The sequence below is a fragment of the Polypterus senegalus genome, chromosome 2 (assembly GCF_016835505.1).
Source record: "Polypterus senegalus isolate Bchr_013 chromosome 2, ASM1683550v1, whole genome shotgun sequence".
Taxonomy (NCBI): Eukaryota; Metazoa; Chordata; class Cladistia; order Polypteriformes; family Polypteridae; genus Polypterus; species Polypterus senegalus.
Genome location: NC_053155.1, coordinates 194119406 through 194135771, shown reverse-complemented (window position 1 = coordinate 194135771; position 16366 = coordinate 194119406). Strand labels below are relative to the sequence as shown.

At 38.1% G+C, this 16366-nt stretch overlaps 1 protein-coding gene across 1 annotated transcript in view; it reads right to left on the bottom strand.

Annotated features, from left to right (window-relative positions):
- The window catches only part of LOC120524448 (probable ubiquitin carboxyl-terminal hydrolase FAF-X), a 260143-nt gene that overhangs the window by 226049 nt on the left and 17728 nt on the right, over positions 1-16366 (bottom strand). Inside the window, exons 3-7 of the mRNA XM_039746300.1 lie at positions 7734-7879; positions 5937-6016; positions 5216-5328; positions 4876-5097; positions 1009-1124 (exon numbers count right to left, since the gene is read on the bottom strand). Of these exons, the coding sequence (XP_039602234.1) occupies positions 1009-1124; positions 4876-5097; positions 5216-5328; positions 5937-6016; positions 7734-7879 (677 nt within the window). The remainder of the gene's footprint in view (positions 1-1008; positions 1125-4875; positions 5098-5215; positions 5329-5936; positions 6017-7733; positions 7880-16366) is intronic.

Below are 16366 nucleotides of genomic sequence, written 5' to 3'. Positions count from 1 at the left end.
TGCCATGCAGAATTGCCCGACTGAGTACAAGTGTGGTCCTCTGCCTAGTCAGTCTGAGGTGTGAATGGAACAGCTGACTGATCTGCTCACATTTGTATGTGAATGCACAATTATCCAAGCACCCCAATGAACCCTGAAGTTGTGCTGGCATGCACACTCACACACACACAGAGCCCTGTAAACTCCAGGATTTAAAATCGAGCTTCACCATGAACCTCTTATTAAAAGCTGCAAGACAGAGAGCTAAGCAATGAATGGTCAAGCAAGAAGTGTGTTCGATTTTATTATCTTTACACTAAGGGACAGGCAAACCACTTATAATTAGGAATTTTGGAATAATTTCTTCTTCTTTTAAAGAAAAAAAAGGTTTTCAGACATACAAATGATGGCAAGAAAGAAAAAGTGCTTTGGTGGTACTGACCAAGTAGGCAAGCCTGAGTGAAAAGAGTCTGCGGACATCGTGCATGTCACTGATAAGTCAAATAGAGCAAAACAGCTTTGTTCTTGCATTTGTTTGATTTTTCATTGCACTCATGCTCTTTCCATGTGAAACCCTCCCCTTAAATGTATTTTATTAGCCAACATTATAAATACGTTTGACTCTTTGTTATCTATCTGTCAGGTATGAGTATTACCAATGTGGTGCTGTGTCTTGTTCCATCATAATAAGTAGTTAGCCAAAGTGGCAAATCATTTTGTTCTGTTGCTGCCAAAACACTTTGTATACATATTTAAGTGAGGTACACACATGCTAAACATGTACTGTAACAAATAAGAAATGAGCAAGTATACACATTGTATTCTGGGGGTTCCTTTTATTATGTCAGGTGGTAAAGGAAAAAGATTGTTGAAATTATGCAAGATGCTATATGGCTGATGAAAGCCCAATTTGAAATGGCAAAGTCAACAGTGATCAGATTTGTGGAGTTTTTCTTATGGAGATAGAGATGAACACAAAGTTGTGAGATGAAAAAGCTCTAGGTACACCATAAAATAATCAAGACATACCTGATAAGAGCTGCGATAATCTGAACATTTAGGGCATGGCCACTCATGATACGATCATGTAAGATCTGAAACCCATTTAATGTGCCAAACCTATTTATGAGGTCCACTAACCAGCCCTGTTAAGACAAACACAGTGTAAGAGTAAAATATTAGATGATAAACCAAACAATGAAAAATAATAATTAGAAATGTTATAAGCAAGGTTGACCTGCAGTCACTTGCCATACAAACACTATCGTATCAAGCCAGATCATTTTGGTTATCTTTAGTTACACCTGACACAGAAAGATGTCATGTTCTTGTAGTAGGGAGTTGTTGCAACATAAGGTCATAACAATTTATGAAAAACAAAAAAGATAACTTTATATGTTTTCCATACTTTTTTTGGTGGACGTTGGGATTGATTAGATTAGTTGTGATTGAAGAATATTAAGGAGTTACTGTATTTGGTTTTGAACTAGGCTAACCAAACCTTCTTCGTGTTCAGTTACATGTTGTTTGCCTTAAGTCAGTACAGAACTAAACTGACTGTCACAGTGAGTAGCCTAGTGGTATACATTAAAGGAATACTCCAGCCAAAAATGATATAAAATTTAATTTTGTGTTTTAATGTAGAATGAAGAAAAAGAAGTTGATGACATACCAGAAGTTAACAGTGGCTAGTGCTGTGCAATTTCTATTGACATGAAAAACATCCAGCTACATGCTCAAAATATAGTTAAAACAGTTACTTCCAGGATTATTGGAGGACATCATAAACAGGAAACCCAAAGACTCATGTGAGCGGCTTTTTGAATTCAAGGGTGTTCAAGTCAATAAGTCACTCCTGTCAGTCTTTAGGAATCCTGATAATGATATTCATTAATAATTGTAGAATTAAGTAACAATGTTTTATTTAAAAAGTATTCGGTTTGCACATTTTGAGCAAGCCAATGACTAAAACACATGTGGATTATGTGACACAAGTAACATGATTTTTTTTTTCTTTTTTCCATAGATATTTTTTTACATCGTTTGCAGTTGATCAGCAAAGGCCAGCATTGTGTCATTATGTCATAAAGTTCCTTGTGTCCATTCTGTATAAAAACCTGAGATTAAAAACTTTTCTTGGCCCCCATGTGATGCATTGGGCTCCTTTCTTTTCCCGAGACATTGATAATTATAATTGAGATGGACTAGGGCAATCATTCTGGTGAAAAAGTGCATAGTGCATTTATTCATAACAAGGTAAACCATGTCCAAACAGTGCAGTGCACAACTTTTCAACAGGTATTCCATTAAAACCGTGCATTGTTTGAAAATTAAAAAAAAATTAGCAGATGCAAATAAAAACAATAGAGTCAGAACCGGTTTCTCATTTTGAGCCCCAGTGCATCACTGTCTCTATCGTCTCGTCTCCCCTGCTCACCCCTTCAGGTCCTGCAACAGGGCAGAGATGCCCATGAACACAGTCCACCCTCTACAGATCTTGTCCTAGCAACCTACTTTGATATCTACTGGGAATGCTCAGAACCTGTCTCCCTGGTCCCACCACCATCCTTTGGTGTCTGTAGGATGACCCTAGGAGCTCTCAGCCTCTGCTTTACCCCAAGTTCAACAGGAGCAAACTACCCCTAGAGCACTGTTTGTCTCAGTCCCCATGGGGCATCCCGACTGCCTTGCCCTCCTTCTACCACACTGGCTTGGTCATTTCTGCCACTCATTTCTGTCACTGTCTCCTCATCACCCTTGATTTTTCCTAATTTTGTTTACAGTCTCCTCTTTTCAGTCTCAATATCAGAGACCTTTTTTTCCTTTTGGGTTGTTGGTGTTTTCTATAAGAGTATCAATGAGGGCTGCCTGGGCTTCCAAGTGAGTGAGAAATTAGCCAGTTCCTCTGTTAACAACTTCAGGGCCACACAGCTTTCTGGTGGCATGCGCCAACACCAACAAAGTGTGAGCCACACTGTATTTTTAAAAAAAAGTTGCACCACCACAGAGACCCAATGGATTCTTGACACTCTGATTACACATCACTACAAAGTGAATGGGGCAAGTAACAAAAAATATTATTTTAGGGTGTAATACACCTTTTAAGAAGATTCTGCTAAACACACAACTCAGACTTCACTTAGTCTGAGTAATAATTTTTGTTTTCAAGAAAAAATAGGAATTCTTTTAGTGTGTGAGAGCGGTAGTCCTACAAAAAGAAAGGCAATACTGAGGACTCTTGAACAATTACATTCCAAATTTAACATTCCAGCTACACATTTCTTTCACTATCTTCAAGTCAGGAACTTTGTTAAACTGAACCTTCCAGATTTTCCTCATTTTGCACCCTCATCCATGCTGGAAAAAATATTGCTCAATCTCAAGGACTTAGACTCCATCTCTACAATATATAAAATCATTTTACAATCCCTCCCTTTCAAAGATCCAAGAGGACACTGGGAAAAAGATCTCTCAATTAATATATCAGAAAAGTAGTGGAAAGTAGCAATGCAGAGAATTCACTCGAGCTGCATATGCGCAAAGCATACAATTATACAACTCAAAATTCTATATCGAGCACATCTGTCTCGACTAAAACTCTCCAAAATGTTTCCAGGGCATGATCCAACCTGCGAACGTTGCAACCAAGTCCCAGCCTCACTGGGTCACATGCTCTGGGCCTGCAACAAATTAACATTATTCTGGACAAACATTTTTAATTACCTTTCAGACAGCCTTGGACTCACAATCCCTCCTAACCCATTAACAGCTGTGTTTGGGGTTCTTCCAGAGGGTCTTAAGGTGGAGAAAGACAAACAAATTGTGATTGCATTCACTACACTTTTGGCACGCAGACCCATTCTGATAAACTGGAAGAACCCAAACTCTCTTCTAAGTCACTGGGAAACCGATGTGTTATATTATTTGAAATTGGAAAAAATCAAATACTCAGAGGATCCGTACAGACTTTTCAATACATGGCAGGATCTAATCAGTAATATTTTAAAATAAGTTCATAAAGCACAGAGAATTTATTAATTTAGGTATGTTTACAAGCCTTAAATTTTACGCCGTTTGGCTTGCTCTCTCTCTCAGGGGTGGGGATCGATCTGTTCTTAACTCAATTTTTCTTTTTGTAAAAACTTGATTGCTTTGTATGGATTGTAATAAAATTAATAAAAATAAAAATACTGAGGACTCTTTACTTTGCTTGTAATGGTCTCACATACAGTATGTAATTTTTGGTTGTCAATTTCTAGAATTGCTAAACTTTGTATTTTCCACCTAATATCGTAACTCTACTTTTTAATCATTATAATGGAATCACTTAAGTTTTTAGAAGAATTTGAAAGCTTTCTTTTGCCATAGTATCCTACACTGTACAGGACTCCAGAGTGTGCATTGTGAGCTTAAGACACAAGTGTCCTTGAAATTCTGTGAATGAAAAAGAAAGACTATATAAATAAAATTCTGGAATGAATTCTTACCATTATTATGGTCCGTATGATCTGTGTATTTAAAGCAAGGCTGAAGAATCATAACTGAAACACACAACTGGAGCCCTGGTCTATTCAGTTCTATTTTGTTTCTTTGCTTAATGACTTCTGATGACATGTGAGTAATGAGCCCTCAATAAGGATGAACATATCATCGGATGTTTGGGGTATTCTACAAAGTACTTTAAATGTGATTGTTTTGCTTGAACCATCATCCATTTCAAAATACTCCTGACCTAGGGCTGTGGAATTTGGGAGTAAAAGGCTTTTCATGGTTGTGTTTGTGTATATGTTTGTGTATTCTGAAATTATCTGACAAATATTTAGGATGGATTCAGTCTATTGAACAATATTATCAGGAAGATAAAAATATTTCCATCTATAAGTGAAATCACTCTACCTTTGGTGACTGTGGATTAGATGGGCGAGCAAATAGAATGCCTTCTTCTACTAGCTGTCCTCCAGAGGGCACTGTTTCAGGTGGATATGTGCCACTATAGAGGTGAAACTTGCAATGAGGGTTTAAGGCCACCGCGAGCAGATCAAGGAGAGGAAAACAGTCTTGGGAAAGCTTCACCACACAAAGTACAATCAGGTGATAGGTATTATTAAATATGCACCTCTGTCAAGCAAATAAAACAATCATATGACCAAAGTAGGAAAGCTTTGATCACTAAAGAAACAATTCAAAAGTGTTAATTCTACATGCAGAATACCATTTCACTCCCTTCAATACTCACATGGATCTCAAATTTCCATCCACTTACTGCATCATCTGTAAGGAGTTTTCTGAAAGAAACTGTCAAGCCTTCTCGGAAAAAAGACTGGCATGCTTCACATTTTACATCAAGTCCTGTGTAAAATGGGGAAAAGCAAGCAAGTTTGTCTTAGAATGGTGAATAACATCAAGAGTACACCCCCTAAGACACACACAGACTTACTTGGTCACTGTTGTTTTCAAATTTAGTTGAGCTGATAGTGCTTCAGTATGTTTATACTACTGAGTAATTCATTATATTCATTGATTTGGTTTTAAAATACTGTTGCCAATTTTGGCTTATTTTTTCATCCATTCAAGGACCCTAAAGTTTTCACAGTGGCATAAAAACACATTCTCCTTGCAACCCAGGAGTTCTGGTTGCAAATCCCAGACAGGTCAATGTCTGTATGAAACTTGTGCATTTAAACATTCTCCACCAATATATTTTGGTTTTCTTTGGGTACTCTCATATTTCAAAGATACAAAGCTTTGGTTAAATGCTGACATTAAAACTGGCCTGGTATGACTTAGCGTGGATATACACAGTATGTGTAGCCAAACAGAATCTCTGTGTAGTCTACCATCTGGGATGGCACCTAATGTGGACCCTTCTGTCAGCATAGCTTCACCATTCCGGTTATCTTGTAATAAATTAAACAAACTCAAAAATGGTTATTAGATTGGCATTTACAGTCACTTACCTTTTTTACTAAGATCTATAGCAGCTTCAAGAATAACTTCTAATTCACCCTTTGGCAAAACTGGGACCACCCAGCATGGCCTGAACAGAAGGAAATCACATATGGATTACTTTTTTCTTAGACACTTCAACTATATGAAGCATGGGATTCAGTAATGAGGTTCAGTAATCATAATGATTCTGTACTCTTAAATTGATGCTTAAATTAACATTTCCTAAACATACAGTTTCTTTTTAAATAAATCTAATTAAAGAGAGAAAAAGATGTAGTAGAAACCGAGGTCCTGTCAGCTTTTAAAAACTATCTAAAGTTCAAGTTTATTGTCATGTGCTCTTAGTACAATAACATTCTTACTTGCATGTTTCCCACAGTCTGTGTGACAGTAGCAAGAGATTGCATAAATTGAATACAATACCATAATGTACTAAATGCAAATTCAGACAAGAGACATTCATTCAGTCGTTGATGTGAATGACTGCTGAGTAGTTATAAGACACTAGTGACTCATGCTAGGTGGGAGTTGGGAGAAGAGACTCTCTGCTGTATGTTCTTTGATAAATGAGATATTCTATAATACTGTTTGCCTTTCTAAGACAGCATGTGTTGTGTATGTCCTGAACTGAAGGGAGCTGGGTAACTGTAACAAGAGACAACTTTACTACACACTGCCGCGCATTGCAGCCTTAAAGCTTGTCAGGTGCCTATTACAGATGTAGAACCGAAAGGGGGAGTAAGTGCTAAAGTACCTGATCAGAGTGGTAAGAATACGGGATTTAAGACATTTTTTTAAAGGTCTACAAAATAAAGAGCATAAAGGGGAAAGTAGGGACAACATAGGACCTTGTGCAGTTAAACGCCAGGTATCCTGTACAACAGCACTAACAAATATGATGGGAGATTCAGGGCCGCTGCCACCACACAATCTTTGTAATTATGTAGAATGATTTGTGCTTGAATATTTGGCTTTTAAGTCAGGATTAATCATTCTGGACTTCAGTCTCCCATCTCTTTTCTTGCTCATGGTTTTTATTGCCAGTGAAGTTGAGAGTTGGAGAACATAAAGTTTAAGAAAGTTAGCATTCATGTCTCTGCTGTTTGTTCACTGGAATGATTTGGAGAGGAGAGTAAAGTGGTTAGGATGAGAGTTGGCACCTCTAAATCAGAGGTCCTCACATTCTCCCAATTTCCAACCATGGTTATGAGTACCAAGTAGTGACCAAAGGAAAGGGACTAAGAGCACAAGTGCCCCAAAATGAGAAGCGTCCTGCATGTGTGATAGGATGGAAAGCTCAGGAACACAGGAGGATCTCAAAGTAGAACAGCTTCTCAAGAAAGTGAAGTGCCAGTTGAGGTGAGATGGGCTTATAATTAGTACACCAACGGTGTACCTGCTGCATGGCACCATTCACATGGAAAAGACCCAGGCTCATATAAGCAATTTATCTTTCAGTTGGCCTGGGGGCAGCTGAGAATTCAGTGGGATGAATTGAAGGGAGACTAGGGCCTCCCTCACCAGGAAAGGCGGTTCAAAAGCAATTGATTTTGAGTTGAAGATTGTTAGGAGTATGGTTAACCTTGCTTTGCTTTAAATAAACATTCAAATAAAGCTGATTTGAATTGCTTTAATTTCAGATTACCTAAAAACAACTAAAAGTTCACAAAAGCAAAATACTCAAATGCACATAAAAAGGAAAAGAGATTTAGATTTTTCATGAACCACGATCACACAGATGGTTATAAATCCACAAATCTGAAAATACAAGGGTTGTGTGGACGTAAGAAAAGAACAGTAAATACCGATTGATCAAATCATCCAGTTTGGCTAACTCAGCATGAGGAAATGCTGGTTCATCATCTTCAGATGTAGTAGTACCTACTCCTTGACTCTGGTCAACTGCAGAGTTTGCTGAAGAGGTTTCATCCAAACCAGTTGGAGATGATGTCTGAAAATACAACAGATGAGTTAACATGCACAACATTGCAACAATAACATAAAATACTTAAAGGAAATTTGAGATTTAATCAATACAAAAGTAAAAAAAATGTAGTCATGATTTTATATTCATACATTAGCTTATTATGTAGTAGAAGTATCGTCACAGTGAAATTCTTACTAACCATGAAAAAAGCACCCTAAACAGTGAAAACAAATCCTGAATTCAAGGTCCGTCACCATCTTTCTTCAATGCACAATTATTCTTCCTTTTCCTTCTCCATTTTAAGTGAGTGTTGCCCTCCTGCACTAAACCTGGGAGTACTTCCAACATATTAGATGTGCAACTCTAACACTTCCAGGTCAGATGAATTCTTTAAGATAACTGAAGAGCCTTCTGCCAGTAGCATCTTCCAGTAGCTCTGAAGGACCCTAGGAGGGCTCCATGCAGTACTGCAGACTTGAGCACTACCAGAGGAATTCTGCCACCCAAATATACTGGACAATATATAGAAAATAAATCAATTAAAAAGTGAATGACCTAAATGGATTTCAAGAAGGAATTATCATACAGGTGATAGTATTATCAGGATTATTTTTTCTCCAGCCGTCTGGAGTTTTTTTGTTTTTTCTGTCCCCCCTGGCCATTGAACCTTACTCTTATTCGATGTTAATGTTGATTTATTTTTTTATAATTATGTCTTTCATTTTTCTATTCTTTAATATGTAAAGCACTTTGAGCTACTGTTTGTATGAAAATGTGCTATATAAATAAATGTTGTTGTTGTTGTTGTTGTTGTATTATTTGGCTCTGACAATATGAATTAGTGGGCTAATATTTCATTCAGGACAATGAAAGGTGTACAGAAAGTGAAATGCCAGTGCAGATTGCAGCAGAATATGAAATGTGAAATTGAAAATGAATGGTTTATATACAAACAAAGATCTACAAAGCAGATTTAGCAAATTGAAGATAATAACGAAAGAAAAATGAGTATGATCTTAACAGTATTTCAATCCTCAGTAGAAGAAACAAATATACAGCATAACAAGCAGTACTTTGTAAAATAGGGAATATGCAGAAAGCCATAAAAGAGCAGAGTTAATAATGAAACAGGAAATTGCTATAGCAGAAGATTATTAAGCTTCTGTGGTGCCAGGATGTAAAATAGCAGGTACCTTTATACTGTCAAGACAAACAACAGAATATACAAACCATTAAGAAGGTTCCAATAGCAATATTAAATTTAGATTGAGGAAAGCTTACAATACATCTCTATTATAAAAGGAAATCCTGAGACGAGACTTTTTCAAGAGATAATTTCAAGTCCCGTGAGATGAGACTTCGGCCATGAGATTTTTTCAGGTCACGCCCTCCTCTCAACCACATTAAACCACGCACATAGCCTTCTTGCCTCTCATTCATGTGAATGCTTTTGACAGACACAGTTCCTGCTTTCTTAGCTCTTAGAAATTTTTACGTTTTCCTCACTTTAAGTTCCCAATAAAAGAAGACTTATGTCTTAATGTTATTGAAGAATTTCATCACGAAGGGTTATCACCAGAAGACATGGGCAATCCTAGCACTAAGAAATGATGAAGTCAAACAAATTAACGTGAAAATTGTCAATCGGTTACATGGCAAATTGGTTAAATGCATATCAATAGACTAGATAGATAGATAGATAGATAGATAGATAGATAGATAGATAGATAGATAGATAGATAGATAGATAGATAGATAGATAGATAGATAGATAGATAGATAAGGAGTGTCTAGATAGATAGATAGATAGATAGATAGATAGATAGATAGATAGATAGATAGATAAGGAGTGTCTAGATAGATAGATAGATAGATAGATAGATAGATAGATAGATAGATAGATAGATAGATAGATAGATAGATAGATAGATAGGTAGATAGATAGATAGATAGATAGATAGATAAGATACTTTATTAATCCCAAGGGGAACTTCACATACTCCAGCAGCAGCATACTGATAAAAAAACAATATAAAAGAAAGTGATCATGCTGAAACAGTTGGTGGTGATTGTGCAGAAGATATAAACATCAACTTACAATATCCCAAAGAATATCTACAACTGTTAACACCGTGCAGTCTTCCACTGCCCAAATTACTGTTGAATGAAGGATGTATCGAAGAAAGGTAACGTAGTACATCTCCCGTGGATAACATTAGACACCAAAGGAGATCTTGATATGCCATTCATATTAAAACGTCAACAGTTTCCCATTAGAGTAGCTTTTGCAAACACAATTAACAAATCACAGAGACAAACATTCGAAAAAGTCAGTTTATTTATTAGTGAGAAACAAACAGAATTCACTCACAGACAGTTATACGTTGCGTTGTCATGATGGAATAATCAAAATTCAATGCAATATTGATGAAAATTTTATTAAAAAAATGGTTTTACTGAAGTTTTACAGTAAAAGTGTAAGTTTAAAAAGTATTTGTGTGTTAAATTCAAAGACAAACAAAACAAAATCATATAACGCAACAAATAACTAATGCATTAAGAAACAAAATTTACTTTCTAATTATTCTGTTTGACTATTTTTTTAATATGGGAAATTACTCGCTGTAATAGAAAATAGTTCTATTATGCATATGTAACAATTCCCATATGCAATCTGTTTAAATTGTACATCTGCTTCCCCATACGCAGATCGCAAAGTAGCTAGTGCGTAGCGCCAGCCCAGGGGTTGGTGAGGGAAGCGAGCAGGGGGCAAAGCCCCTTAGTATTATAAAATTATTACATATGGGAAGCACTAAAGAAGTTGGAATTTCCAGGGAATTTAATGGTTCAAGGCATAAGAAACAATTTAATTTATATTAATGACATTGATTCTCGTATAGTTAGTAAACTTGTGAAATTTAAAGATATGATTGGAGGGATGGCAGGCACTATATGGGAAGTATTTTATGCAAAAGTAAAAATGAATTAAAATTATAAAATGAAAGTGCAATCTCTCTTTTGCAATTTCAATTTCAAAGTATGCACGCAAAAGTGCTGCAAAAATATTTATGTATATAGCACTTTTTCATACAAATAATGTTGCTTAAAGTGCTTTACAAGATAAAATTTGGCAATAAACAAAGAATAAAGCAAGGTCTGATGGCCAGGGAGGACAGAAAAAAAAAATTGCAAGGGTTCCAAGGCCATGAGACCATCCAGCCCCCACTAGGCATTCTACCTAACATAAATGATTAATTAAAAAAGTCCTCCTGGTTTTCAGGCTTCATGTGGAAGAATTGGGTTAAAAATGTAAATTTAAATGAAACAACGCAAAGTAGAACGCATTTCTACTTTGCCTTTTCATTTTCAAGTTCTCAACATGCAAAGTGAGTGGGTCAATGGGCGGGGCTTTGCACCTCGATTTCCCACTATTCTTTGTCCTTTGTAGCTGTAGAGCCACTTTGATTGATAGAATATTTCTCACTTCAACTGTTCAATTCGCATGATCTTGATCTTTTCACCCCGTACTGCAAGCTTCACAGCAAAACTGTTATCACAAAATCCTAAGAACGTGCATAATTGTAGTTCTGAAGTAATTAATGTTATGATTTAATTACAATATTTAACATGGCAGAAATTAGCCTTTATTATGTCATAAATTACCTTTATTTACAGTGAAGTAGAAAAGGGAAGATTTGTATTTTTGTGGTATTAATAGTGTAGCTTCAACACAGAGTACCTCAATGGTGTTTACATCTTTGAGGGGGCTTGCTGTCCTTAAAAGGACTGTTTGCATTTTGCTGCAGTTTGTAAAGCCTATGCGACTGTCCAGAGCTGCCATTTTTATTGCCGCTGTTACTATTGATGATACAATGCCAGATCAAATTTTTGGTGACTCAGCCCTAGTTGATGTAATTTCTCCAGTGCCGTTGCATAGCCCTCCCTTCAAAGTCATTGTCCCCAACGGCCACTTCGAACTCTTCCAACAGTGCACAAACTCGTCAAAATGGCTGGGTGGTCTCTTCCGTTTCGGCCATGCAGCCGGTGTGGAGGGCACATCAGCAGGGTTTGGGAGTGCTGTGTTGTCAGATGGCGCAGCAGGGATGTTGCGTACTGCACTGGCAGGTGGCACAACCGGAATGTTAAGTACTTTGCTGTTATTCGGTGCAGCAGGTGTGTTCATGCTGGTCAGGTGTAGGCAAGCAGGCGAACCAACTGGTTTGGAGATGCAGGTGTACCCGTCTCTTTGCTGGTTTTGTTTAGTGAACTGGCGCTGCAAACCGCATTCCAGGTCTGGATCTCAACTTTAAGGCTCTCCTTTCACCTCCGCTTCTATGATCTGTCTTGTCCTTTGCTTGCCATTTTTAACGCTAGCTCTGCTGATCAGGCTCACTTGGGGTCAGTGGTAACTCGATCCGTTACACTTTTCTCCAGCTTCTTAGCAGGTGGAGAAGTGGTGGTGGAGCTGCCCAGGTGTCAGTCTCTCTGCTGCCCCCATGCCTGTACTGGTGCTGCAAACAGGCACTCCAGGTTACAGAGCTGAGCCTCGAGGCTTTCCAGCACCTCCGCCGAAGAGACATTACGATGCTCAGTGCTGACGGTACAATATAATACTACAAAAATAGAAAGCGTTCCGTGTCCGTGTCAGTGAAAAATTCATTGAGCAGCAGGTAGCGCCGCTGTTTATTTGCATTTTATTTTTCATTTTTGCAGCTTCATTGCAGTTCACTCTGAAAATGAAACTGCAAAATTTATTATTTCATTTTTTGCAGCATTCTTGGGTGCTTTGAAAAAGAAATTGCAAAAGAGAGATTGCATTTTCATTTTATAATTTTAAATTTTGTAGAAAATAACTCCCATAGACACTGAGGAGACAGCAAAAAGAATTCAAAAAGACCTGGACACCCTTCAGAACTGGGAAGAAAAAAAAAAGTGCAAAGTGCTACACGTGTGCAAAACGAATATCAATTATAAATACCAGATGGGAAACACTGTCATACAGAAAGCAACCTCTGAAAAGGATTTATGTGTTGATGCAAAATTTTCATCGACTAAGCAATGCACAGAAGCATTTACAAATGCAAACACAATGTTCAGTTGTATTATAAAAACGGTTACACTAGTAAGATTGCATCTGAAAGACTGAGTTATAGATTGAACTCAGAATTCCCAAAAGTCTGTCAAAGTCCTAAATGCCAAATGCCAAATTTTGTGAACTTCTGAGCATTGTGATATTAGTATTATTGAGTACTAGCTGTCCACAAGAGTTCACTGGAACCAATTCATTTATTCTTGAATTACAGCATCCATATCTTTTTTTTTACCACAGACACATCTTACAAAAAATACTGTAAAATATGCTCTGGGGATGTCAGATGTGCTTTTTCCTTCATATATGAAATAGAGAAAGTAAAAAAAAATTAATATCCATGATCCTTTTCTCCAAATACTCGAAACTGTTTACCAAACTCCCCCTACTATTTTTTGCATTCATATTCACGGATGGTAAACGTCAGTTTTATTTCCCTAGCTAGAAGCACCCAAGATTAAAGGACTGACATTGTGATGCTACTGAAGTTTGTTAAAATCATTTTTTAAATTTGATATAATTACCAATACACTCCTACTTTTGAATACTACACCAATTTAGGACTGCTGTATGAATTATAATCAGCTGCACATTATTACAGCTGCATTCAAACTTGCACAAACTTTGTCAATGCTGCACTTGACCTATTGGACTGACAAGAGCATTTGGAAATGTTTTATTGGCCTACAATATTTGTGAATTGGGATGTATTTACTAATGGGTGTCTTACTCTGACCAAGTTAATACGACTTGGAGCCATGGCCAGCAGAGAGAGCTGGATGAAGCCCCACCATCTGCCTCTACACATGCAAGGGTAGCCTTCATGGTAGAAAAGTCAATTTCCTTGCCCTTCTTTCCCTGCATGAACTATCCGATGCCCCCCACCCCCCCACCCCCACCCCTTTACCCAGCAGACAATTCTGTGGTTTGTCTCTTTCCTTAAATAAAGACATTTATCACCTGCACTTCCTGATTCATGAGGTGCTTTGTCCCAGGTCACAATCCTCTCTTTGTCCCATACCAGAGTTCCTGTCTGTTGCACTTCAGCATATATAATGGCCCATTACCCTCTCAAAGTTCCATTCTTCTTGCACCATTTTGTCAACTTACATCACTAATTTTTCTTTCTCCTTGGACCTCAAGGCCCCATAAAAAAAACCTTGCACTGTTCCAAGTGTGGTGCTGAGGTGTCACCTGCTGCATGGGTACAGCAACGTGCTATCAGCACTTGCTCCCATCCTCCTCCTCCTCTTCCTCATTGGACCTTACTTTGAGGTTGCCCTAGGCCTGGAAGCTGAAGCAGATCCCCAAGTGCCATTACCAGTGAGACTACCATGGGTTTCAACTTTCCCTATTTCTCTGTCTAGCTCACTTCAATATGTAACATTTTTCCATTTTCTCATATTCCTTCTTTTTCTATCACCACTGTGGTTTTAACTCCTATTATCTTTCTGGTTCTTGATGTTCACCACAATCCTTAGCTCTATTGCTTTCTCCAGTCTCTTTGGCTTGTCTTATTTATATTTCCAGCAGAAGACAGAAGACCCCTTCTACCAGTTTGTGCCTCTCTCCATATGCTGGTCCTGTCTGCATCTTCCTGTCAGGGTCATCTCAAGTTGGATGGTTGGGAGACAAAGTCAGAGAGGCGAGATTGCGTTGGTTTAGACGTGTAGAAGAGAGATGCTGGATATATTGGGAAAAGGATGCTAAGGATGGAGCTGCCAGGGAAGAGGAAAAGAGGAAGTCCTAAACAAAGGTTTATGGATGTGTTGAGAGAGGACATGCAGGTGATGGGTGTAACAGAACAAGATGGAGAGGACAGAAAGATATGGAAGAAGATGATCCGCTGTGACAACCCCTAACGGGAGCAGCTGAAAGAAGAAGAACAATTCAGTTGTTTGTACAGAAAGTCCACAATATGACATGCAAACTGCAGTTGGACCATTCAACCCCATATTTAAGTAAAGTAAGCTGAAAATAATCCAAAAAAGTTGTCTTAAACACACAAAAGAAACAAGAGGAAACACAAACCCTGGTGCCTTTGTAAGTTTTCTCAAAGACTGTCACTTCGTATATAAGCAGGAGTGACGTGTCCATCTAATCCTTTTGGTCAAATAGATGGGCTGCCAAGTTGAACACTTTTACAAGCTCTGCAACACTTTATTGTCCTGGTTTGTGCAACACTGTAACCAGTTTTAAACAGGAGACAACCATTATACTGTATAAAGAGGGAGAGCATATTGTGACCTGACATGATGAAAGCCAGGTTGGACCTGATGGAACAGTCCAACATGGAGGCAATCCACATCACAAAACAAGGAAAACAAATGCCTGAGGGCATCTGAGTGTTGTATGAGACAGCAGGCCACCTGAATATGGCCTTGCAAGTGGGCTTTCACATTAACTGTGTAGCCTGCTTGGGTATTGTATGCCAGAGTAGAAATATTGTCACTTAAATACAATACAATGAAATTCTTACTTGCATACAACACATCTCTGCTGTTCAGCCCCAAGACAAACAACAAAAGTGTTAAAATACAAAGCTGCATTTCATTTCATAGAAAACACACAGATCTGCTTAAGTGATGTGCTCCTTCCTAAAGTGTTAATCCCTCAGAGTCCTTCAATTAGCTGTTCAAGACAACCCTGTTGTTACCTGAAGGAGTTGGCACACACACCAGTTAACATAAGAGTGGTGACATGCTGCATGTGGTCGACAAGCTAGGATGCATTTCGCTCTTCTTTGTACACATCACACTATGATGACCGCCATGGCTACTAACATGCACAGACAAATTGTTTGCACAGAAACTGAAATGGTAAATGTTCAAAACAAAAAAAATCTACATGGAGTTTAAAAGTGTAGGTCTGTCTGTTCCTACTCAAATCCCAAAAGGCAGGCTAAGCATGGCACATCATGGCAAATCCCGTAATGTAAACACCAACCTACAAGTATGAATTGTACAGAAATCTTACAGTCTGACATTCACATCTCTGCTGTTTTCTAAGTGTTTGACAACAGAAATTGAAAAAGACGAGTTAACACTAATGATAAATGTACTGTACTGTATATAAATATGTGAACATTTATCAAGCCAGAAAGGCGCACCATCAAACAACTTCCAAATGCTACTCTTTTATAAAGCTCCTTTTTGTACTTTTAGAACAATAATAAAACTACAGCCACGTGGTGCAATTCTCACAGGAGCAGCTGGACCAGGTGCCCACGTAACTCCTGCCTGCAGTAGATAGATGATCATCTCTGAGGGGTGGGGGGCTCGACCATGTGTCTGACTGGGGGGTTGCTAACCAGGATCCCAAGCTGTTTCATCATGTGGGATCAGCAACGTGCTGTACCAGTACACGATCCCAAACCTGACCTGACCTGACATTTGCCCAGTTTGATCCAGTTGAAATCTGCA